This window comes from Aricia agestis, chromosome 6 (genome assembly GCF_905147365.1).
Source record: "Aricia agestis chromosome 6, ilAriAges1.1, whole genome shotgun sequence".
NCBI lineage: Eukaryota > Metazoa > Arthropoda > Insecta > Lepidoptera > Lycaenidae > Aricia > Aricia agestis.
Window position 1 is genome coordinate 6,968,579 of NC_056411.1, and position 27,910 is coordinate 6,996,488.

Genomic DNA, 27,910 nt, shown 5'->3' on the forward strand with positions numbered 1-27,910 from the left:
TAAAATACCAAATTAACCCGTCGATCGTGGGAAAACGAGACACAACAGATATTCTATTGTGTCTCGTTCACCGGTGAGCGTATGGGCTTGATGAAATAATAAGGACGAAAGGAATGTTCATATTATGCTGAAGGCTAATGCTGTTATTTATTATAATTTTGTAGCTTTCAAATAATGGGTTATTAAGACTCTAAAAACGGCAAATTACGGCATCTCCGCAGGGGGAGCGTCTTAATTAGATTATAATTATTATTAATCTAAAACTTGCATTAACAGTCTAATATCTAAAATAAATGCATATCAAACTTGTTAGCTTACTCTATATTACTTAAATTGTGACTGGTTTTTCCTAAGCCTATAGACCTAAAATTGACAGTGGCGATCGAAACTACTCTCTACTTAGTAAGGCACCTCTATTTTTGGTTTACAATCAGAAACTAAAGATAAAATTTATTGGTTCCTTTTACATAATGTCATTTCTTCATAATATTACTTAATAATATTGAAAATACCTTACTACTTACTTGTTAGTAAAAATGTAGCCTAAGGTGATATTATACGCATTGTATGCGAATTAACCGAAACTATAGTTTTTAGCTGTTATGGAAAAACAAATAATCATATAAGGCACATCACACAGTATAAAAAAGTTGCTACGCTGTGTGATAAACGCTTATCAGTCTCAGACTAAATAGAAATTATAGACAGAGTGTGAACCACAAGCTTGCGTAAGTTTTTAATATGTATAAACATGATATACACGTAATCTTACAATTTTTATTCTATAAAAAGAGAGCCAGAATTTTTGTGATCGTGATAAAATCAAAACTACGAATTCTAAAGGTGCCTCTTCACTATTGTCCATGCTGGCCCCCTACAAGCCATCGCCATAGTGTAGACGGGGTAATGGCGTATGATGACGGACGATGGCCAGTGGATTGCCAGGCAATAGTAAGTTATGCCGCATGCGCCATTGTGTTTAACACCAAATTATCGTAGTCGCTTTTTATTTTTAAATCACGATTATTTATTATACCTATTTTTAGTTCACGAAAACCTGCAGTGGGCCATCGTGGGCCATTGTGTACTGGGGGCTTTAGGTACAGAATATCACACGTCAATGCATAATATGCATATTTGACGCGCTCAAACAAAAATTTTCATCGTTTATTAATGTTACTTGTCGAATATCATGTTAATTGTTAGCTCTCTTGTATTTTGCATCAATGAAAAAGTAGCGGGAAAACCGCTATGTCCTGCGGACGCATATAAATCGGCCCTAAGTGTCTAAACACACGAGGCCGAAAATACGAGCCCGAAATTCGGCATGATTACGCCTGCAATGTATTTTAAATTACTGATGACACACCATGCCGAAATTACGTCGCGTTATAGCGTACAGCCGAACTTCGGTCGGGCGTAAGTTTGGCAGCGATTCGACGTCAATTCAGCGGCGGTCGATACACTGAAAACTCGGACAAATTCCGGCTGTTATCGTGTGTCATATCGGCCGAATGTGTCGGAACGTAAAATCGGCCTCGGAAGTTCGGTTGCGTATTTTCGGCCTAGCGTGTTTGACTTCCTTAATTCATCCTTTATCCTGCATGTTTTACTTTAATAAACACAGCCTGCCGGAAAGAATGGTGCGCGAAGTACACTTGTCCTTTATGCTCTATACTAACACCGAACATTAATATGGCATATAAATAAAATTAATATAAGAGATCAAATTAAATTCTACATTAGAATACAATTCGAAGTTGACTCGTTCAGGATCCGACTTCTGTTGTCCCGCTCTCGCAGCCCGACAGCATGGACCTGAAAAGAGATGGAGAGATATTTAAGTCAAATATTATGTTGTATCGGTTTAAAAAATTAAAACGTCTGACTGCTCTTTATTTAACTCTTATCCATAGGTAATGCTAATATAATGAGAATAAATATACAGGAACACATACAAATGTAACAAAATAAAGTGATAATAAGTAATTAGGGTGCGTATGAGTCCATTGTGTAGAGTTTAATGTGAAAGTAGCAGCGCTTAAGAGGAGTCCACACCGCCCTTTTTTCTATACAAACGTTGTCCCCTGTTTCCTCCCTGGATAATGCTAGTTGAGTTATAATTTTTATCCTGAATATCTACGGCCACTGATACAATGTCCCTGTTTTCTTTTTTTTTTCATAATTTAGTTAATAAATAAGATGAACGTTAAAAAACCCAAAAAAATGGCCAGATTTTCCGCTGTGTTCAAACATCCAGAAAACAGATTTGGCTAGATTAAAAAAAAACATAGGAACACAGCTCAAGCCTTTCTTTAATCTTTAATGAAAAAAGTACTTAAATCGGTTAAGTTTTGGAGAAGGAATCAGGGGACAACGAATCATAGATTTTCTGCAGTTGTCTCTATCGCGTTCGTGGTATAGGCTTGAGTTGACAGCTATAGATATTACACGTACTTTTTTAAATTTCTGTAGCCCCTGGTATATCTTCTTAAAGAGTTTTTTTTTACTTTTGTTGGCAAACTCGCGACGCTGGGGCATATGCCCATACAAATCACAAAAAAAGTTCTTTCAGCACTGCTATTTTCACAGTCTCCACAGGGGACTCATACGCACCTTAAAGTGTAATCACTTTGTTTGTTACACCCTGTATCATAGTGGATGGGGTGGTGTACCTCAGGGCACCTGTTTGTGTCTCGTAATATAGCGAAGGTCGCTTTTTTTTATGAAATAAGGGGGCAAACGAGCAAACGGGTCACCTGATGGAAAGCAAGTTCCGTCGCCCATGGACACTCGCAGCATCAGAAGGGGTAATAAGGGAGGGTAGGGAAGGGAATTATAGGGGAGGGTAGGGAAGGAAATAGGGGAGGGTAGAGAAGGGAAAAGGGTAGGGGATTGGGCCTCCGGTAAACTCACTCACTCGGCGAAACACAGCGCAAGCGCTGATTCACGCCGGTTTTCTGTGAGGACGTGTTATTTCTCCGGTCGAGCCGACCCATTCGTGCCGAAGCATGGCTCTCCCACGTCGGCTTTAATCTAGCATCTCTAAGTATGGCCTATAAAATCCGACATAAGGCGTATTTTTATTTGAGCCATTAGACCTTTTTAATACCTATTTCTTCTTTATTATACAGCTGTAATAGAAAGAGACTAAACTACCTATTACCACAAATTACCAATCAGGTAGTAGCCTCTAGCAATTCTAATTGTAGGGTAATTACATATATCGGCTCTATCATTTTTGAACTCTATTCCCGTGTAACAAGAGCGAAAAGTGCTACAACAGATGTATTTCCGACTGTACTTAAAACAATTAATGGTGCTATTACATCTTCTTCAATTGTGACTGATTGCCAACGAGTGAAAGATGGGTCTAGACATGTCAATAAAATTCAAAGTACCCCCATTAATTGTAATTAAATTTCCACATCCATTAACGGGTTGATGAAGTTCCAGGACTGGTCTATTAAATTAACCCTTATTGTCTAATGAGTTTTTCAATAAAGTTATTTGGTGCAATACAAGGAATCGAAACCATTAAGTAACGGAGAAAAAAAAACAAAGGGCGTTCAGAACGAGACAATCCATACATTATTCAATTATTTATAGACCGGTCGGCCAGAACTAGTCTAGATGTAAAAACTAGAACTCCAGATTGTTTCGTCTCTCTCTACGAACAATCTATGTGAAAATAGAAAAGTTATATTTTTTTTATATCTATGGACGCTTCACACCACGTCAGTCTGGCCCCGTGCTAAGTACCTAAAGGACTTGTGTTACAGGTACCAGACAACGGAAATATATTTAACTAACTTCGTCCGCGTTAGCATAGTAGATCACATGACACATCCCAAGTATTATTTATTGTACAAAAATATTCAATGTACAGAATTGAATTTCCTACGATTTTATTACATAAAGATGTTGCGCGCGACTTCGTTTGCGTAATTTAGGAATTTCACGCAACCGTACATTGTTCCGCAAAAAATAGTCTATGTCCCTTCACGTGGTCTATTCTTCATGTTTGCCAAATAACATAAAAATTGCTCCAGTAGTTCTTAAGATTTCATATAATTCATCAAATTTCATATAATTTCCCCCGTTTTTCCCACATTTTCCTCTATTTCTTCGCTCCTTTTAGTCTTAGCGTGATAAAATATAGCCTATTGCCTTCCTCAATAAATGGGCTATCTAACACTGAAAGAATTTTTCAAATCGGATCAGTAGTTCCTGAGATTAGCGCGATCAAATAAGCCCTTTCATATAATTTCCCCCGTTTTTCCACATTTTCCTCTATTTCTTCGCTCTTATTAGTTCTAGCGAAATAAAATATAACTTACAGCCTTTCTCGATAAATGGGCTATCTAAAACTGAAATAATTTTTTAATTCTGATCAGTAGTTCCTGAGATTATCGCGTTCAAATAAGCCCTTTCGTATAATTTACCCCGATTTTTCCACATTTTCCTCTATTTCTTCACTTTTATTAGTCTCAGCGTAATAAATAAAATAGCCTATGGCCTTCCTCAATAAATGAGCTATCTAACATTGAAAGAATTTTTCAAATCGGACCAGTAGTTTCTGAGATTAGCGCGTTCAAATAAGCCCTTTCATATAATTTCCCCGTTTTTTCCACATTTTCCTCTATTTTTTCGCTCCTATTAATCTTAGCGTGATAAAATATAGCCTATAGCCTTTCTCGATAAATAGGCTATCTAACAGTAAAATAATTTTTCAAATCGGACCAGTACTTCCTGAGATTAGCGCATTCAAACAAACAAACAAACAAACTCTGCAGAATTATAATATTAGTATAGATACTTTTATACTATATATATATTTAAGATTTTTATTATATCAATTATCATACACATATTTAATACACATCCATACCCGGGAACATTAAAAACTTTTTGTTTCGTCGGAGGGATACGAACCCGCGACCCCCGGCTTGAGCTACCAACGCGCTCACCACTGAGCCACAGAGGTCGTCAAAGTCAAAAAGTCGAGGAATGTTCCGGAAAGTTTTTTCTCGGAGACTTGACAGTAACTTTACGGGGAACTGAAGGGAAATAAACGTCAGTAATTGATGAGATGACATTTGTTAAAATAACGTAGGTGAGAGCCATCGGCACGAATGATTAAACATTAATAATGATTTAAAAATATGTTGAGATTGTAGACCAAAAACCAATAGCAATGCTTCTGTTATATAGACTATAATATAGAAACATTGCTATTGGATTTTGCTTAGGAATATATTAAATATTACTATTATGTTCGACAAATTTCCATGTTGTTATAATATATTATACATACTGTATTGATAAGCTGTCATTTAAAAGACTTCCCAACGTCATGCAATACAAACATAGCTGCAATCTGGCTGCAATACTACGAATAATAAAAACTAAGGAAAAGTAACTCCGTCAAAAACATGCTCCACAATACTTGTCAAAAAAGTGTACCTTAGGTACACATTTCAATACATTTGCAATATTTAGGTGACCTTGAGCGGTACATGACAGATCAAAAGGAACCAAATTTAAAACGGTAATAGTATGGGAGTTACGATTCCTTAGTTTTTATTATTCGTAGCTGCAATATAAACGTTTTGAAATTTGTCAATGCACATTGCACACACTAAGCACTCGTGCAAAATAGGGGCCAATTCCACTTATGCTTTCAAAATTAAAATCGTACATGGAAAATAACGCGATGCTATCGTTACTTTTCTCGTTAAAGTAAAGTGACATTGAAAACATAATTATGAAGACCCGGGTGCGGCTACGGGGCGCGCCGTCACACCCATAGATTGCGCTATTAGTGGCTTTTACAATGCTTTCATAGGGTAAGTGCTCGTATTTGTTTCCTATTTGCTTACTTCGCAGATAGGGGAGGTGCGTGGTTTTGTAATTTAAATGGAAATGTTATTATTAGGTTTGAAGAAGAAGGTAAAGACACTGATAAAGCTTGAAAAACATAAATATTCAGAGCCGTGGAATGAAAGAGTTGTCAGAGTCTAAACTTAAGAGTCCAGGTGCCATCGCAATTCCCATACAAACGTATTACCAAGATCATTTCCCATACGAGAATATTTACCATATTTGAGTTATTATTCAGCTTGAGATAGTAATTACCTAGGTCCCTATACAAAGATTGACTGCAAAATATTTACATACTTACCAAAAATATGAACGATTACAATATTTACATACTAAATTGTAATCGTTCATATTTTTTGGTTAACTCAAATATGGTAAATATTCTCGTATGGGAAATGATCTTGGTAATACGTTTGTACGGGAATTGTGACAGCACCCGGACTCTTAAGTTGTTTCTTCGAGCTTCGTCATGAAAATGCATCGTTGCTGATCAAATCACTAGAAAATGGAAAGCTTTCTTTAATGAAGGGATTAAGATCGTATGAGATTTGGTGCCTAAAGCAAAACTTATTGTCAGAGTATCTATTGGTGAATCTAGGAGATTAGAAATTGTATGTTTGAAGGCTATTGAGGATCAAAATACTTCTAACTTGTTTAGGCAGAAGAAGCCGAAGAATCGAAAACCAAAGAAGTTTATAGATGTTGTGTTACAATATAAAACATAGTATTTATGAAACGCAACACAAAATAGCAACGCAAATATAAGTGCCAACCCTGAAATTAATATGATAAATTGGGCGTTGGTGTGCGAATCAAAAAACACGACATGTGACATTAAAACTGATTTGTTGGAATTCGTTGCGCAGTTTATTAATTATAGCCTATGTCATGCCCATGTCGTAATAGTTTACTGTCGACCTTAACTATTATATAGTTTTTATTGCTATTTTTGTTCAATTCAATCCCCAAGGATTGGCCAAGGACATTTAGGCCCAGCCCTGGTAAAACTAACTTGATGTGCATCGATGTTTTGTCGAAATTCTTAAGAGTGAGGTCTTGCTATACCAACTAAAATATTTTGTTACTCAAGTGTCAGATTTTCTCCCCTATTTTATTACATTTTAATTTTCGTTTTATTTTTCGATACGATTTTTTAAACTCCCAAAATAATAATTTTGATCCTCAAAAGTAATCCTTGGGTGATAAATTAATGCATGATATCACGCACAAAAATGTCATTTAAATATTAGTTTTGATTATGCAAATGACAATATGCAGTGGAATATGAATTTATTCATGTTATTCTTCGTCATGCAATACCTTGATTTACATTCTGCATTTTAATTGGATTAAGTTTATGTCGCAGTAATTACTTTAGTCACAGTCTTTCGTTCATTACATTTTCCAAGAAATATACTTTAAGTTAATAACTTAAGAATTATGTAATATTGTTGTGATAAGAAAACAAAGTGGATGATATGGTTATGAATTAATAAATTCATATTTTGCGTCATACGCTTGTGTTATGTGTATTCTCATTGTTTTTATAACTTCCAGTTCATTGTTAGGAATTAATCTCTATAAAATTATCAAGAAAGGAGTTATCGTTCTCGATCATAATATATTTTGTAGTGAACTTGCAATCGGAAATGGCAGTAGAACGATGCATACGACATTTCACGATGTGAACTTCCAACGTTTCAACACCTGGATCTTCACAGGTGTTCTGTCTTAGCTTATAGACCTTTTAGCCGACCAAATTGTATTATATATCCGAGATTTGTATGTTCAATGATTAAATAGAAAGTTTTAAGATGGATGATTAATTGGATAACACACTGCACATAAAATTTTAAAAGTTATTATTATATTACTTTGGCATTATTATTTTATTGCATATTTTTTACGATAAATTATAGGTAATATGATTTTTCACTTTTCTAGGTAGCCCCTTTTCTGTCTCCAGTTTTATGTGTCCATCACGACATAATATTTTGATAGCTTATTGTATTGTATTATAGTGTAAAATATTGGACGGAATAAAATAAATAAAATAGTTTTGATAATAGGTTTAGAATTTAGATTCGTAGCACGATGTGCCGCTAGTTGGAAGCGCCTCGATTGTATTATTAACTATGTAATTTAACTCGCATTTTAATTTGTGCTGAATATAACCTTTGCCATTTCATTTATTGAAGCCATCAACTAGTCCGACCTCAATTTATGTCTTAAAATGGATGTAATTTGCTTAGAATAAATCGGCTAAATATAAAGTTGGATAAAGTTTTTTAGTAAATCTTTCTTTCAGTTGGAAAAACTTAAAATATAGTGAGCTTGCCTAGTTTTTTACGGACTACCTTGAAATAGGTCTTTTGAAGATGCAAATATTTTGACAAAGCGTTATTTTAATTTTAAACATTTTCTTATTCGTCAGAAAACGTCGGAACGTGCAAAATATATTATGAATTAGAGATATAAATAAATTATAAAATGCTTACCAGAAATTAAAGATACAACGTTGGAGCTCTCTTCTGAGACCCCAGTGACAATTTGTTTCCTATCTTCTTATAGTTTTCATTTTTAAGTCTAGATTTTGGTTTTTCATTAGCTTCCACAGGACAACCCTTGAGTTCCCATACCAAATTAGTCAACGACTTAGGTCTGGTTAGTCTCCTAGATCTTTTCTCTGGTACTTTGGGACCATTTCCAGAATCACCAGACGTTCTACCACCAGAATGACTTGAATCCAAGGTCCCATCTAATTCCATGGCTTGATGAATATTTGAAAGACTTTTGTATCTGATATTGAAGAGAGGAGAATCACCCTTAGTTAAAGGTCGAACTGGACTAGCTACTGGACTAGGTGTTTCTTTAGTTGGAGATGTACTTTTCTGGCTAAAAAGCATTCTACTCTTATTATTGTTAGCGTTATTTTTAATATACAATTTAGGCAGATTAGCCGCAGGTGCTACAGAACATTTTTCCTTGTAAATGGTTATCGGGGGTTCTTTAGACGCTGTACTCTTGCGAGTCCTTTTTTCGGCTTTTTGGTTTATTTCTTTGTTAATGGCTTTCTTTGTAGGAATGGTTTCAATAGGAGGAGGTTCTGGCTTGATTTCCTTTATTAATGGCATATGAATTGGTGTAGCGGCTGGTGATGATGGTGCAGATTCGTGCCTTGGAATATCATTACAGTACGATGCTTTAATGCTTTTGGGAAGTGGAGCAAAACCACGAACATAATCGTATATTTGGTCAATTTCATCGTATTCGTCGGGAATGGAGGCTTCATCGCGGTGACTACTGTAAATATGACTATGGCGATTCAAATTTTTATTATGATTTGCTGTATCAGATGAAGCGCTTCTGCGTAGGAAATAACCAGTTTTAATAAGAGGAGGAGCGTGCAGTGGCGCACTTAATAATCTCTTAGGATCACCAAGTTTTCCATCTAAAACGTGGATCCTATCAACAACATCCACTAAAAGTCGATTACATTTCTCTATTAGTCTAGAGAATTCCATAAAGTTTTTGATCTGCTCTTCATTTTTGCATCTTAGCATTTTAAGAGGAGCGGCCAGAGGTAATGCTACTAAAGCGTTTCCTTCTTTTTGCAATGGTAATGCAAACACATGGTCTTCTTCAAAGAGAGACAGAAGCCTTAGCTCGGGCACAAAATGACTGGAGCTCTTGAGTCCTCTTGGTGGAGTTCCATGTACAAGTCTTACAGTTATAGGTAATCGTTTAGTTAGTAAGGTTTTCGCAGTATGAACACCACTTATATTATCTTCTTTTGCCACAGCCGAGAATTTGCCTCTTTGATCTAAGCTTAACAAAACTAAATCTCCTTTTGAATCAGTGCACTTTAAATACTTATTTTTACCTAAAAAAGTTTCACCTCTTGGCATGATTATTTCACCAGCAGGTAAGGTTCTCGTTCCATCTGCTGTTATATTACCATCTAAATCAATTTTAGCACTTATCACTCTAAATGGTTCTCTGACTAAGCAACCATCTTCAAGTTTCCTCCTTGACAATTCATTAACCGTTTCTATACATCTCACAGCTCTACCTTCTTCGCTTAGTAGTTCAAAATAGCCTTTGTATGAATCGGGTATAGCGATTCTTGGCCCTACACTGACCATACGTCTTCCTTCTTTCAATTTTATGGCTTGGGCAATGATCTTCTTTCGCTTTCCAGCAGAAATAAGTAGAACTGTACTCTGCAATCCTGGGCTCGGGAGCGTTGGAACTCCAAGCCCACCATATTGCCCCTTAATGATCTTTGCGACATTTGGCAGACGATTCTTCACCGCAAACTCTCTGAGGTAGTGGCCTTCATCGGACCACCGGGCTGCTGCTACCACGATCTGGCCATCAGTGGCTGCCATGGTGGGTTGTCACATCTGAAATGAGAGAATTTTGCTATTGAGTACAAATCGAATAATACTTTAGCCTAGTACTTTTTGTATGGCATATTTTGGCCTTACAAATATGTACAAGTTTTAAAACACAAAATTGTTTCAAAAATTTACCATTGTAAATGGGTAACTATCATTGTAACTACATACAGTTATTAAGTAAGCCAAATGTCGCTGTTATGACCAGAACAAATGTAACAACCAATGACATTGACTTTATAATAACATGACGAAAACCATAAGAAATCGTATGGTTTGGATTGTATGTTAAATTGGTCATTCATGCTTATTACTTTGATGACAGTGTCGATAGAAACAGTAGATATGTCCAAAATTTAATTAAATTTGTACAGTAAAAAAATGTGTTTTTTATAAATTTTTTGCAATGATTTAATAAACTTTTTACCTTTTTTAAATATTGAGTTTTTTAGAACGGACATTATTCATAAATCAACGGTTGTCTTTATGATAATTATTAATAAACTTAGCTGGAGTCTTTGATATTTTTATGAAACACAAAATATATTTATTTACAATATTTCTAAATAAACTTTTCACTTAGTATCTTGTTTTTAACATACACATAAGTAAAGCGTTTGACTTGAAATAACCATTAACCGTATCACTCGTAATTCATATACAGCTACTGGTACTACTGTGCGGTTAGACATATCTAACATTATTAGATCTGTGGTGAGTAATGGAGATTGTTTGTAACCGCAGCCGCGGGTTTTTTGATACTAGTACAGTTAGAGTGGCCCGGTGAATCAGTGTTAAAACTATGGCGCTCATACGTGATGTTCACTTCCTGGTGGCACACTGGGCACAAAATTACTGATAGGAAAATATTAGTCGGTACTAGCAGCTAATATGTATATGCAGGTTGCGTTAGGAGAAAAAATATTTTTCAAGTCAGAAGAAAGTTAGAGGATTTTTTTTTATTTTTTTTTTATTTTATGAAATAAGGGGGCAAACGAGCAAACGGGTCACCTGATGGAAAGCAACTTCCGTCGCCCATGGACACTCGCAGCATCAGAAGAGCTGCAGGTGCGTTGCCGGCCTTTTAGAGGGAATAGGGTAATAAAGGAGGGTAGGGTAGAAAACCGGCGTGAAACAGCGCTTGCGCTGTTTCACGCCGGTTTTCTGTGAGAACGTGGTATTTCTCCGGTCGAGCAGGCCCATTCGTGCCGAAGCATGGCTCTCCCACGTAATTTTTTGTTACATTGACTACTTATTATATTATAACTAATTAATTTGCCTACTCAATACTCATGTTATTATTTGTTAATATTTATTAGAGTACGAGGGATGCAGGCCTGGTGTTTTGGAATATGTACAAGCAGGAAACTGCTTAGTTTAAGGCGCCAGTCTCCCCACAACATAAATAAGTGCACTGTATTGTAAATGTTATAAATTATTGTAATGATTATTGTGGAGAGAAAAATAAACGTTATTGTTATTAAAGATGGTTAATCATTGTTAAGCCTAGGGGAAAACTTATTGAAATATTTTACCTAATTTAAATAAGGGCGCGTCCACAAATTACGTGAGGTGTTTAGGAGGGGGAGGGGGTCGAGTCAAATCTCATCTAATCTCACCTTGGGGAGAGGGGGGGTCTCGACACATCTGACGTAATTTTTTTCTCAACAAAATAATACTATTGAAATGGACCAATTTCATCAAGATCATTCACAAATTCGTTCGAAAGAAAATCTAAGTCTGACTGTCAAACACTCAAACCAAACGGTTACGTAAGAAACCCACATTTAAAAAAACTTGTGTGAGATTTGTGAGGGGGGGGGAAGGGGGTTGCATAAAATCTCATGCCTCCTCTACATATCAGCGGATGCGTCGGAAGATGCATCCGCAACCATATCTGCGGATAAATTGCGATCCGTCCACACATCTGTGAGTTGATCAGTCTGTGCTCAATCGTGAAAGACGTAACTCGTGCCGCAAAAAATGGATATAGAGACAGTAGCGGCTGGCGGCTGCTTCTATATACTTAATTAGCACCTATAATTATTACCTAAGAGTGCACTGCAGTAGAGTAATAAAAAAAATGGAGCAAAAGAAGGTGGTGGATGCTGTCTATACACAAAAACAGAACAAAGTAATTGAAAATATATTCGAAATAAATATTTTGGCAATATTAACTTATATACCTAATAATAATGTTTATTTAATTTTGATTAGGGCGAACTGAAATGTTTCCTCATTGGTCATGTTAGCCATTTCGACGACAACGAAACACACGACGTCCACTCCCACAAAATTTCCGTCGAATACTGATACATCGGCAGACGTGTGGATACTGGACAGGCGCCTTGCAATTCGCGCTCGATCCCTTTGATCCGTGACGAAAAACCGACACCAAACGGATGTGTGGCAGATGCATCGGCCAACGTCAAATACCTACCACAGACAAGCAAAAACCGCCGTCTACACATCGGCGGACGCATCCGCAGATACAATCTGCCGACGCGTCCGCCGATATGTAGAGGAGACTTCACGAAATCTCACCGGGGGAGGGAGAAGTCAAAAAATTCAAAAAACACCTCACGTAATTTGTGATGGCCTAACTGGTATAAGGCATTAAAAAAAAATTAACACTTTGTACTATGTTTACATAACGCTAAAACACAAGAGATTAGATTATGTAGTTGCATATTTTAATGTTTAAGTAGATCATAGTAAGTACTATTGCATTAGGGCCAAGTTGGTTTATTGATTTTCCTCTACCCTCTCTCTATCGCTAAGCTGTTACAATTTTCACGCCAAGAACACAATATTTACAGCTAATAAACGTTGTTGCTTTAGTATTCTATTAAAATAAAATATGGTTTTAATTTTAAACTGAATTATACGACCGTCCGCGGTGTATGTTACGACTTCAATATTAAAACAGTGCTCACAGTTTTGAAATACGTTCTAGACTTTTACTATCTAGGACTTAAAGTAATATTTATAGCAGTTTGAAATCATAAATTGTTTATTTTATGTATTTGGTAGGTGTTTTAAATAGCCTTTGCGGGCCTGCGCTAATGTCTTCCGGATCATATGTATGTTTCACGACAGTAATACAAGTTACAAAAGACTATTGACAGAATATTATGGTATTGAACAATTTTTGCTGGTAGCATTGCTGTCACAGAATACAAAATACAAGAGTTGGGACTTTTGCGAATCTGTCAATGACCAAGTTTGCGCACCGTAGGTTAGGACGGGCAGAATACACATGTCGACGAGTCTGCGTTTCAGGGAGATTGGTAAATCTCCCTTCATCAGCGTCTTCATGGACCAGTAGCTCTTCCAGGCGTTTTCGATTCGTCGATCGACTTCCTTCCCTTGTCTGTTATGAAAAGAAACTAACTGGCCCAAGTAGATGTACTCGTTGACATAGTGTATTTCGTGCTCGTCTACCTCGACCCTACGTCTCGTGCTGTTGGTCATTATTTGAGTTTTGGACCTGTTCATTGTGAGTCCCACCTCGAGGCTTGCCGTGCTTAGATCTTGTAGCATGGTTTGAAGGTCTGTGGCTGTAGGAGCAAAAAGGACAATGTCATCGGCAAAGCGAAGATTGGTTAGCTTTTTGTTATTGACCTCAATGCCCCTCTCTTTCCATTGGCCGTCCAGCTTTCGGAAAACTTCCTCAAGGACACAGCAAAATAATTTTGGGGAAATTGGGTCGCCTTGTTTAACTCCTTTCAAAATTTGGAACTTAGGGCCGGTGGTGTTGAGTTTAACGCGTACGCAAATAATATGAGGACCCCATTCCGTGAATAGGGTTGAGCTCAGAAATGTATGCAGATTGTGATTCTGAATGTTGCTAGGAGTCGTATTGGTATTTTTTTTACCATTTTTTTAAAATAAAATATAATAATAAATGATTTTGAATGTTGCCAGGAATGAGGAGTCGTATTGGTAAGTTTATTAAACCAATTTTTTTTTTGAAAATAATTATGGCATTATTGAGAATCCACTGCATGCTTTTCTGAGTTCAACCCCATTCACTCTGCATACTTAACGCCTTTCAGTGCTCTTAGGGCCAGGCCACAACAATGCGATGCGGCGCCGCATCGTAAAAATCTACTTCGCAGAACGCATCGTGGAAATATGCGATGCGTCAGCGACATTTCCGACGAAATTTTTGCGTTGTAACAACGCACCGCATTTCTGGGCGATGTTGTTTTTGCAATACGACGCCGCAACGCATTGTTCCTGGCCCTGCAGGGAGAATATTTTAAAGTACTTTCTCGGTGTGCCACCAGACTTAGTGAGCGTAACTATAGTTACATAAGTCATTGTACGGTGACCTTCGTTTTCTTGTGCGAAAAATGTGTTATATAACTGTAAACTGTTGTTTGTTCAAGCGGTGAGCGTTTGTAGTTCAATTCGAACCAAATAAGGTTCGTTTTACATACAAATTGCAAATTTCAGCAGATTTTTTCTTAGATAAAAAGACGCTCCTTTACGGAGATGCCGTAATTTACCGTTTTTAGAGCCTTATTAACTCATAATATGAAATCTACAAAATTATAATGAAAATACAGCAATAATCTTCAGTGTAATGAACGTTTCTTTCATAGTTATTAATTTCCTATTTTTGTTTATTAAACTCATGATATCAGCTTCCAAAAAATACCAATTTATTTAAATTCAAGCATACATTCAGTATCTCCCTAGTATTTACAAATTAGCTTTATATGAAACACATGTCAATAGATTTCATTTTATACATATTGCCGTTTGAATTTTTTTTAGGTCAATTTTGAACTATGATAAGTAAAAAAAATTTTTTTGGTGCGATCTCGGCAACGCGGCAAATGTATGGTCAAGGTCGTTTGCTCAGGGGATGGCCTTAAACACAGACTATCTTCTTGACTCTCGCAGTTATCGCTACGAATATATAGTTATGTATACTGCACTATGTGGACTGCACCCATATACATAATATAACCCAATTATGTCAGAATTATCCTCTTTTTAGTAATAAAACGCTCAACAGACAAGGGCAAAATTTATCAAGTTGTAGATATGCGACGTCTGTGCACGCTGTACATTTTAATTAGTAAGAGAGTATCCCATATAGGTTACATGATACATCCCGAAGTTGCACCCCTACTCCCTAGCACTATTTTTTACGATAAGAGGCCAAGTGTCAAGAAGAGTCGCGGAGTGTGTCAAGTGGAAACAAGTGTGACACTTTTTGACACCGTTTCTACTCGTTCGCCTATCGCAAGTGTTGAGGACGAGCGTGTGATGTCAATAAGCTATGTCCACAACGTTTCATCTTCAATTTTCGTCACCAACTTTCATATTGGCGCATTCAATAATTGAATGCGTCAAGGAACGCAACGCCAATATTGTCATTATTGAAGTTTTGAATACGGTCAGAGGGCATGCGTCGCGGGCATGCCTCACGTTCGCTGTTGACTGCGCTATAACGCTGCCCTTGACGAACAGAAAAATGCACAGTGTGGACAAAGCTAATGAGCACTTTTGACGAAGCTCTTTCGCGACAAATGAAAGTGTGGTTTACGTGTATATTCTTGCGTCTCTTTTATAACAAAAGGAGGTAAACGAGCAGACGGGTCACCAGATGGATAGCAACTACCGTCACCCATGGACCTCACAGCATCAGAAGAGCCGCAGGTGCGTTGCCGGCCTTTTAAGAGGAAATACGCTCTCTTCTTGAAGGTTTGTAGGTCGTATTGATCCGAAAATACTGCTGGTGACAGTTTGTTCCACAGTTTTATAGTGCGCGGCAGAAAGTTACGCGAAAAACGCACGGTGGCAGACTGCCACTCATCAAGGTGATGAGGATGGTATATTTTTCGCGTGGCGTGGCGGAAAGTTGCAGGAGGTATGATGCGTCTGCTATAATATTAGTATCTTACACTTATATAAGACAAGATAAGGCGAAGCGCGGCCTACATAAGGGAGGCTGCTTATTCTGGTTGGACTGACAGGCCGACGTGTCAATTTTGTGCATTACTGTGTAGATGAGGTCAGGTTGGCCTGCGATCAATCTGATCTGAAGGGACTTAAGGTATGCTCTTCTTGCTCAGATTACCTTTGATGATACAACCGTACTAATTATGTATTCTGTGATACATCTAAATACTTCTATTCACGGAAACGCCCGTTACATGTATAGTCTGATTTTTTGAAATTACCCAGGTTCTGGTGCCAGGGGGAGGGGGCAAATTACCCAGGTCCTGGGCCAGGGGGGGGGGCAAATCAGATTTTTCATAAGCAAGGTGTGTATAAAGAATAACATATTAATAATTTTTAGTTGTAAAAATATTGTATTGCAAACAAATGGCAAAAATTAGTTTTCTTAATTTTTAATTTTTATAGATAATAGTACTAGATAATATACTTTGTAGGGACGTCAACATGATGCAGGGGGGGGGCAGCTGCCCCCTCCCCCCCTGCCCGCCCCCTCGGTACGCCCATGGCCATAAGTCCAAGCACGAATCTTTGTCCACCTAGACTCTAGGCACAATAGACAGAACTAACCAGTAGGCTCAGTAGGCTGTCTTCAAACAGACGAATTGGCGCGGGTACCGCTGCTGTCCAGCATGCTACAAACGTCAGAGCAATGCACTATCAAGGCGCTCGCCTATATTACATGCTACGTCTAACGTATTTTCGAGAACTCTTCTAAGTCTGCCTACTGATTCTTTATGTCTATTGTGCTCTAGGTTTACATCGTTGAAGATGTCGTAATGCCTCGAAGATCTGACATTTGGCGGAGTACCACGAGTCACGTGATCTCGAACAATGGCTGTATTAAGACATCAGATACAAAGGAACCGCTGTACAGTAAAAAATACCATGTTTATTGGTTGCTCGGTCCCGTTCGCGGTACAGTCCGCTTGAATACTTTTCATAAGGAAATTCGTGCCACCAATCATAATCTTATCGTTTAATTCTTAAGGAGTATGGGGCTGGGGTTGATCTAATGCGAAGGAGTCACATATCCATAAGGGTTGGAGTGACTCCAACCCTTATGGATATGTGACTCCTCCTGTAGGTATTCTGATTTGTCTTCGCAGTTCGAACATCAGCAAAATAAATAGGCTTGAATGGTGAAAAAGTTCAATATTTTTGGATGTGTCTGGTGGATGTGTTTGATATAATGAAAAGTATAATCAGAGAAGTTGAGAGTCGATCTCAACTTCTCTGATAGTGATTTTCATTATTATCGTTAATGAGGAACATGATAAATGATTACTAAGCCAAATCTGGTATAATGGTTAAAATATTGTATTATTCAAAAAGTTTCCTGTTAACCATTATTAAATTTAAATAATTTAATAACGGTCATTAACATTGAAACTTCAGTTTTTTTTAATACAAATTACGTTTTTTACCGATACTCTCAATTACTGGCAAAAGGTTTCTCTATCATTTAAACCGTGAAAATTTTAATTTATTATTAATTATTTTAATTAATTAAAGTGTACAGTTAAAGCGACGACAAATTTTACGTTATAAACGCACAACTCGGCATGTCTAAGTTTTCTATACTGTACTCGGTGAAACGAGGCGGTTGCGGTCATTGACCTTTTTAGTCTAGGCGTTAAATGAAAAATGCTCGCACTGTATTTAGAATATTTAAGAATAAAATTGACCTCTTCTAAATTAACAGATTATTTTAGATTCATCGGAAAACCTCTTGGTAACTCTTACAATGGTAATCTCCAACTTTTTATAAGTTCGAAGTGATATACTTCATATTCAGTTCACATCGAGTATGCATAGAAAATGACAAGTTCTTTGACAAGGAGTCAATGACCGCTACTGTCTCGATTCATCGAGTACACCTTAGGCGAGTAGGTGAGTAGTTCTCAATCGATTTTATTGAAACATGCCGTAATATTCTTCTACACTGTTGATAAGCATACATGCAACTGTTTATCCGTCTTGCTATAGACTTACAGGGATGTAACCGAGGACTTTAAATAAACTATAAATGTTGATGTTATTTCCGATCGATTTTCCTCAAAAGTTGCAACATTGTTGATATTTGTGCGCGAGTGTACCTCACGACTTCATCGCACGATTAAACTTATTGTGCTTTGAAAGATAATATTGCGGCTAACTGTACTAGATCGCTCGTAGACAAATAAGGAGCTCCGTGTCGGGCCAAGAAGTTTGCGCAGCGGTGGCTCTAAAGCAGGAGTCAATTCACACGCTCATGCCGAGCGACAATAGTCTTTTTAGAAACCTTAATAATTTGGAAAATACATATACTTTTATATTTTACATTTTCATACGCGGTTTACAAAAACCGCTTATGTAGAATTAAAATACGTAGAATTAAATATAATTTTCGTTATTTGAAACTGAGTTTTATGAAAAGAGCATTCTTATCTATATATTAATACGTAAGGCAAAAACATTGTATCCCTTTTGAGGAAAAATGGGTAAACGTAGGTGAATGAAATTTTGAACAGTTATAGTTGATATGGTGAAGAAGTGCATCGAGCTAATAATATTTTTAAATTATGCTTTTATCATACATTTTTTTAATAAAAAACACATTACACACACTACAACACACACACAAGGAAAATGACAGATTTTTTAATGACAAGCCTATACATACAAATTATACTCTTTTATTTATGGTTGAAGTCTGTTGACAACAAGGTGACAAATTGAAAATGGATTATAGTTTTTTTATTGAATCTTAGACAATGCTTACACGGCCAGTCTGAGATCAGCTGAGTCCCAGAGACAAGAGTTGAAAAAATATGATAGTCAATATTTTTTTACAAAATATAGGTAGTAGTGTCGTTGAAACTAAGGTCGAATTTCGACCATCGGGCGATCTCTAGTATTTATTATTATGCATAGCAAACTGCAAGATAAATGCAAAATATATAATTTTATTGGGAAAATATTCAATTCGTAATTTAATTTTAATTATTACATTCTCAGCATAAATGTTTTGTCTAAACTATTATGTATTTAAATAAAATTGAATTATACAAAAGTAGCAAAATCAAATTTGGTGCAGTAATAGCATAGCAATTACTGCACCAAATTTGATTTTGTTTGCGTTGACGCTTAAAGTCGTGAAATGCATATTTTGTCAATACGTCTGATAGTTATCCGCCAATAATACAAAAACCTCTTAGCGTTCGCAAGTGGTTTTAGGAGCCCCACAAGGCTAAGCTAGTGACGGACCGCTACGTCAGGGTTCCCATGAATTGGCTGATTTACCGCCTGCGCTTGTCCTGCTGATCCCTAATTTGGCATTACGTTTATATGGGACGCGATAATTATGGAAGGTACAGTTCGATGTAAAAGTTGTTAAATAAGAATTATTTAAGGTACAAATTCATAACCATATATCAGATTATGTTTCTTGCTACAAGCCAATATTGTACAATTCGTATACAAAATTTCGACGACTGACATTGTACAATAATTTTACTTGTTGCATTGCTGTCTCCTAAAGTCGTCATTTTACTTACTATATTATCTTTACTATATTACAGGTATTTTAAATTTATTTTTGTTGGTATTTGTTGGTAGTTTTTTTTTTCAGGAAAATAAATTAAGTTAATGTCGACAAATATCTTTTTGTTTCAGAAATAAATGCCAGATACAAAAATTAGAAGATACTAAGATTAAGCCATAATATAAAACCAGTCATTATTTTTGGTCCATTTAAATTTTCACTCTCAGTAGAAATGAGTTTCCCTACTTTTTTTTACAATTCGAAATTGAAAATCTAGCAGGATCTGGAATGTGCTAAATTAATACATTTCCCTTACTTTTTTTTATGATATTTTGATTTTTTTTTTATTTTACCTACCAAACAAATTGACGTGAAGTCGCGGGAAAAATTTATTGATTTTTTATCAATAGCCATTCGTGTTCGTTTTCTAAATCATTGTTCTTTGACCCACTTGTCGTTGAATGAACAATCGGCGAAATTTGTGCACAATCGACAATGAGCTTCACGGTCCCCGCGAGCGGAATCTTTCTGTTTTTTGTAACGGTATGCTTACGCATATTGTGTGTGTAGCACTTTTCGAGTTGATGATACCATTGAAATGGTATCGTATCCAAAACTACAAGTAACTATAATAATATGCAGGTTTGCATAATTATTATATTATCGGTGTTAGGCTGCCTTCACAGCTATCCGGGACACCTTTACGGGCTGGCAAGTTTGGTAAGAACAGTGGACAATGCAGGCTGATCACTTGATTATCTTGCAAGTAAGATGATCCATGCGTCGAATGGCCATGTAAAAAGTCCGTTTTGCACCTGATCTCTCGCCAGTTCTGTCGGTCATAGCTCTATCCTAACACACACATTTTTCATTCATTACACAAATTAAAGTAAAAGAAGACGCTTGACCAAAGGTTTCTGACTTATAACCCCAAACCCGCTTCGACTATACGCAATTTTGACTACGAAAATAGTAACCATAGAAGAACGTTTTATACGTGGGAGAGCCATGCTTCGGCACGAATGGGCCGGCTCGACCGGAGAAATACCACGTTCTCACAGAAAACCGGCGTGAAACAGCGCTTGCGCTATGTTTCGCCGAGTGAGTGAGTTTACCGGAGGCCCAATTCCCTACCCTATTCCCTTCCCTACCCTATCCTATTCGCTTCCCTTCCCATCCCTACCCTCCCCTATTTTATTCCCTCTTAAAAGGCCGGCAACGCACCTGCAGCTCTTCTGATGCTGCGAGTGTCCATGGGCGACGGAAGTTGCTTTCCATCAGGTGACCCGTTTGCTCGTTTGCCCCCTTATTTCATAAAAAAAAAACATAGTTTACAGAACTGTCAGTAATATTCGTATTTTTTTTTAAGTTCAGCTATTTAGTATAGATGTAGCGTGACGCCCGCAACTCCATTGCGCCGTAATACGTTTATCGCGCAAAAACCATATTTTTTCTGGGGTAAAAAGTAACCTATGTCCTTTCCCGGGACTCAAAGTATCTCCATACCAAATTTCAGCAAAATCAGTTAAATGGTTTGGGCGTGAAGAGGCAACAGATGTTAAGATGTAAATATTATAAAGTAAAACTACTTGTTTTACATTCCTGGCACATAATAGTTTTAGAAGATATTTTAATATGCCTACCAAACAAAAAAAATTGTATTGTGTCACTTGAAAATATATTGTCGTTGTGAGAAGTCTTACACGCTTTTATTTCAGTATAATAATTATTATAATCCCAACAGGTTATGGGCCCAGCACACTTCCAGTGCCATAAGAATCCGAACAACAGACAAACAGACAGACAGACACACATTCGCATTTTTAATATTAGTATGGATTTCAAGTTCACTGTATGTGTAGCGGTATCATGCAGGAAGCGAGCTGACCGTTACAGCTATATTAAGCTGCAGGTCTGGCTAGTTGTGTTCATTTAGATTACTTACAGGTTCCAACATTACATATTAATGTGGACTTAAGACGGGCTTTAATCATATATAGTTAGAGCATGATTGGTATATCATGGTCCTAAGACGACCACGCCAAAGAACCTTATTAAAATATGTCGGTGCATATTTGTAAGTCACTTTTTGGTTTGCACTAATGAAAAAAAAAAATGCTACGTTTACGCAGAGTTTTTGTGTAGTCTTGAGTGATAAGGTTATCCATGGATCTCATATTTTGCCTAGTTATATCCATATTTTTTAGATCTTAGAGAATATTAACAAGCGCAGAGGCCGTACCTAGCCAAAGTACCTTTCGTTAAAAACGATGACGAAATTCGTTGTCAAAATGTATGGGATTTGACATTAGTCTTCGCAAGCGAAATGTCATTTAGCGATGACTTATGTCAAAACGCATACATTTTGATAACAAATTTCGTCATCCTTTTTAACGAAAGATACTTTGTCTAAGGGGGCTGGTTCTTCTGAAAGCCAGTAGCGTAGACTAGTAGAATCATTGCAAAAGAGTTAGATTCTCACCCGATTTTTACACATCCACTTATACGTGGGAGAGCCATGCTTCGGCACGAATGGGCCGGCTCGACCGGATAAATACCACGTTCTCACAGAAAACCGGCGTGAAACAGCGCTTGCGCTGTGTTTCGCCGAGTGAGTGAGTTTACCGGAGGCCCAATCCCCTAACCCCTACTCTATTCCCTTCCCTACCCTCCACTATTCCCTTCCCTTCCCTACCCTCCACTATTCCCTTCCCTTCCCTACCCTCCCCTATTACCCTATTCCCTCTTAAAAAACCGGCAACGCACTTGCAGATCTTCTGCTGCTGCGAGTGTCCATGGGCGACGGAAGTTGCTTTCCATCAGGTGACCCGTTTGCTCGTTTGCCCCCTTATTTCATTAAAAAAGAAATCCACACTACACTTCAAATAAGACATACCAACATTTCACTCCATGTATGGTTTAATTCTTTACATGTTTGTAACTAGTATGCTATATAATCCGCCTGAGAAGAATTTTTCGTAATCGCGAAAATAGCTTTACCTACATGTATTTTGAAATGGCTAACCAATACATATTCCACAATCCATACTTATCATGTTTCTAGTAATCCTATCTAGGCAAATGAAAGTACCTAGGTCTACGTACTCATTAGTAACTACTTGTAAGGTTTGCTAATTGCATCGAGCGATGCTTCAGCACGAATTTTGTTCAACCTGGGTTGTATCATAAGATACGGTGGAGTTTACTGTGTATGAAAAGAAACTATCACAACACAATGATTAGTTTTAGGTACGCTTAGGTCGTAAAACAATGCAAAATCACTATTTTTTTTTATAATTTAAGGGAGCAAAAATGATGGAAAGCAAAATATACCGTCGCCAATGGACACTCGCAACATTCCCATATTATGTATAAAATATAGTAGTAATAATAATGAAATTTGTATGAATATTATACTATTTATACATCTTTCAAAAAATATAGAGCTGTTGCGCCATATTAAGCTCGGTTGTCAGCTGCTACCTGACTCATCGGAAAATATTTAAAAACACTATTTTTAAACACAAACTTTTATACTGTATACGGTAAAATTGGCTAGCTACGCAGAAAATGCCTTTTTATTGCCTAAGTGTGTGCGTATTGTGCGTATTACACACGAACAATGACCAATATATATATATATATATATATATATATATATAATTGGAATCTCGGAATCGGCTCCAACGATTTTCATGAAATTTAGTATATAGAGGGTTTCGAGGGCGATAAATCGATCTAGCTAGGAATCATTTTCAGAAAATGTCTTTTTATTCGTGTTTTATCGATAATCGATAAACTGAAAAATAATACTCTTCCTGACATCTATTGGCGAATAATAATACCATTTTGTAAGCAACTAATTGTTTTAACGACCAGCAGATGGCGTTATTAAGTAACACGTAATCAAAGAGTGTTTGTTATACCGAGCAAAGCTTGGTCATCCAGGTACGGATGTAATGTCCAGATTTTAAGATTTTTAATAGGATTATTAAGTCTAGAATTTTTATAGCCACTTGTTAAATATTATGTCGTATGATATAAACGGACCTGTTGAAAAGTACCGGTGCACGACGCAGGTAATATGTTAATGTTAGGTAACCTGGTTGACCTAAGCTGGTTTAGGTACAAGTGTAACGTTTGACGTAATATTTTATGATACAAAACCATTTATAACGTCGTTTTTTTAAGGTGCGATGGAATTTTTTGGTACCTGTTCTCGGAAGGTTGGTTTCTTTTTTTAAAGTTGCGAATGCAGGCCGAATGCACTTTTAAATATAAATCATCCGCAGACAAAAATGTAACAGGCTTTTACATTAAAATCGTTTTGAAAAGCTCTTTGTCTGTCTGTTACTCATCACGCTTAAACTTTTAAACAAGAGAGAGGTACAACCTACAAGGATAGACTAAACATTTATTCATTCATATCACAACAGCTAGAGTCAAAGTGGACATTTTATTTATTCCATCAGAGCGCGTAGGGTCTTTAGCCAAAAAATTTGTTAAGTATGTTAATTTTGCTGTCAAAGAAATCGAAAATGTATTCAGAGACTTAGGGCCTGTTTCACCACTTCCTGACAAGTGCCGAATAGGCTATTCACCAGTTAACTTGACAGATGAAGTATGGAGAATCTGTCAAAAACGTCGTGAATAGCCTATTCGGCACTTTATCAGAAAGTGGAGAGACAGGCCCTAAGTATAGTATCGCTAATGTCACAAAGCGATGTGTCAAATATCATACTTTTCTTATTTTGAATTTCTTTATTGATATCAATTGTATCTTGGATCAGTTTTCGTAAAATTCTACTTTGAACTAAGAATGATGGAAGTCTCTACTCTGTACTCCTGCATATTATGTAGCTACGGCACAATATGCATATTAATCATTGACCACATGGTAGAATGAATAATTACTAAGCTATTTTATGAGTCCGAATGAATATCATTATATCGTAAACAACGCATAAATGGCTGCGCATTATAACGGTGAAAATTTTAACATAATAACAGCGTAACCTGTTATTACAAGAGTTTTAAAATTATATACAAAGTTTCGAGATAAAGTACGAAATTGTTGTCCGTGACTTTACTTGCCATAGTCATCCGTAGGAAAATATATTTTTTTGGGTGTTTGGCTTACGAGAGCTATTTGATAATTTTCATTCAAATCTGCTTTTTTCTTTCGCGAAAAGCAGAAAAATCAGATTTGTGGAAGAAACAAAAATTTTTTTGTTTAATATTTTATTCGTGATAATATATTATAACCGTTAGTAATCGACACCTCGTGTCTTAAGATAAAATGCAAACGAAAGATAAAAATTAAAGATTACAATATATTTTTTGCTACATAATTAAGTATACCTTATTTGAGCTTATTTGTTAATAACAAAAACTTACTTCAAGTTATAAAATAATTGCCACAGTGGCATACATTATCACTCACATGCTCAAAAATTTAAATAAGTACCTATCTCTAATTTAAGTAAGTATCTTACAAACATAAAAAAATATCTGCAATAAAACTACACACTTATTTGGTAGAATTTGATATTTTATGTATACGTACGGGCAAAATTTCTCCCAAAAAAGTATAAGCAAAAATTTAATAAAACTTGCCATAATAAATGTAAAATTGATGAGCTGTACCCAATTTCGTTGACCAAATACGAACGGCTATTTAACAGTACATCTCGTTTATACATGTAATATTATTCCCGTTAGACATCGAAAACATCATTAATTATAAAAAGTATTGATTAGTTTACAATAAGTAGGTTATGTGTGAAATCATCAGTTTTTGTGACGGAGGAAAAAGTTGCGAATTCCGATGACACCTCAATTTACTGACTGAGCGTTGAAGAATGAAGACCAACGCGTCGCGCCGTGACATTATTATTTTAAAAATGCTTGCTGTCCCTGCAAACGTTGTTTTGTGATAGACATTAACCTACAGTGTAAATCTGATGTCGCGGTGATATCGTGGACAGCGCTAAGGGAACTACCGTGCCTTCAAGCGTTTTTGTCACAGTTATTATTTGTTATGTTCTGCTACTCCTCTAACATGCTTCTTGAAACTTGAAAAAACGAGTCAGGGTCTCGTTTTTTCAAGTTTATTTTCAACTAGATGACGCCCGCAACTCCGTTGCGCCAAAATTACTTTATCGCGCGGAAACCGTACATTTTCCGGGATAAAAACTATCCTATATCCTTTCCCGGGACTCAAACTATCTCCATGCCAAATTTCAGCAAAATCGGTTCAGCGGTTAGAGCGTGAAGAGGTAACAGACAGAAAGACAGACAGACACACTTTCGCATTTACAATACTAGATGACGCCCGCAACTCCGTTGCGCCAAAATTAGTTTATCGCGCGGGAACCGTACATTTTTCTGGGATAAAAAGTGTCCTATGTCCTTTCCCGGGACCCAAAGTATCTCCATACCAAATTTCAGCAAAATCGGTTCAGCGGTTTGGGCGTGAAGAGGTAACAGACAGACAGACACACTTTCGCATTTATAATATTAGTATGGAAGTATGGATTAGTATGGATGTACAAAAATTTTACCTCTACGATTTTATTATAAGTATAGATATATATATATATATATATATATATATATATATATATATATATATATATATATATATATATATATATATATATATATATATATATATATATATATATATATATATTCTAGATACCTATTATTATTATTATAGAGATTAGGGACATACAGCGTGAAGTGACTTTGTTTTACAGTATGTAGTAATAATATAATGTTGGCAAAACGTCGAAGCGTCGTCGCTGCAAAGCAACGCAGCATACTTCGTTTTATTATTACTTTAATTTAGTAGAGTTCTTTTATTTACCCACCTCTCTCTCAAATAAAATAATATTATGAATACTATAATTAAATAGTTTCATTGTTTAAGTATGGTATGTTAGGTGTGACCTAGACGTTTATCAGAGCAAGACATCGCGTCAGATGATCGCGTGTTAATGTTACCACTGGCTAGCAGTTAGCTCGTGGGTTTGGTTTCAAATGTTCAACACGTTAAAGGTCTCTAAGGCTGCGTTTCCATCGGAGCTGAGCTAAGCTACATTGCAGAAAATGTGTTTTTAAGTTCCAATATAAAATAAAATTGCTGCCTAAGCTGAGTTAGAAAAATTTACATAAATTCTCAAAAAAACACATTTATACGTGGGAGAGCCATGCTTCGGCACGAATGGGCCGGCTCGACAGGAGAAATACCACGTTCTTACAGAAAACCGGCGTGAAACAGCGCTTGCGCTGTGTTTCGCCGAGTGAGTGAGTTTACCGGAGGCCCAATCCCCTACCCTATTCCCTTCCCTACCCTCCCCTATTCCCTTTCCTTCCCTTCCCATCCCTACGGGGAGGGTAGGGATGGGAAGGTTACCCTATTCCCTCTTAAAAGGCCGGCAACGCACCTGCAGCTCTTCTGCTGCTGCGAGTGTCCATAGGCGACGGAAGTTGCTTTCCATCAGGTGACCCGTTTGCTCGTTTTCCCCCTCATTTCATAAAAAAAAATTGCAACGCAGCTTAGCTCCATTGGAAAAGCAGTTTTAAACTCGATACTTATAAACTGTTTTAACTGGGACAATATGATTTGGAATTGGCTCTGAAAAGATCCGAAAAACTTGAAGCGTAACATTTTTTCCTTTAGTTGTATTTAGTACAGGAAAAAATGATTTCTAAACTAAACATAGACTCGACAATCGATAAACTTAACGACATTTTTCAGAAACGCCTTAATATAAGAAAAAATACGTCACTTTCAGGCCACAAAGTGTTAAGATAATTCCAGGTTTTAGGGCTTTTTGCTTTGAAACGCTAATACGTCTATGGCAGAGTTACATATTTTTTAGTTAACGAAAATATTCCGCAAAATATTGCCGTGCTAGACTATCTTACCATGAAAATTGAAATCCCACATAATATTATGTTATTTTGGTAAACAATATAGGTAACATTTGCGATTATACTAATGGCATACCTGATAGTCAAGGAGACGGTGTCTGCATATTTCATATTAAATTATATCGCCAATCAACATAATAAATGAATGCTTGATCATCATGTAAAAATGATGACATAAAAACCG

At 36.6% G+C, this 27,910-nt stretch overlaps 1 protein-coding gene across 2 annotated transcripts in view; it reads right to left on the bottom strand.

Moving 5' to 3' along the window:
- Positions 1-214: 214 nt before the first annotated feature.
- LOC121727880 overlaps positions 215-27,910 on the bottom strand; it is a 94,747-nt gene continuing 67,051 nt past the window's right edge. For both annotated transcript variants that reach the window (XM_042115925.1, XM_042115924.1), the window contains 2 exons: positions 8,382-10,289; positions 215-1,818 (listed from right to left, as the gene is read on the bottom strand). In XM_042115925.1, the coding sequence (XP_041971859.1) occupies positions 8,388-10,274 (1,887 nt within the window). In that variant the 5' untranslated portion in view covers positions 10,275-10,289 and the 3' untranslated portion in view covers positions 215-1,818; positions 8,382-8,387. The remainder of the gene's footprint in view (positions 1,819-8,381; positions 10,290-27,910) is intronic.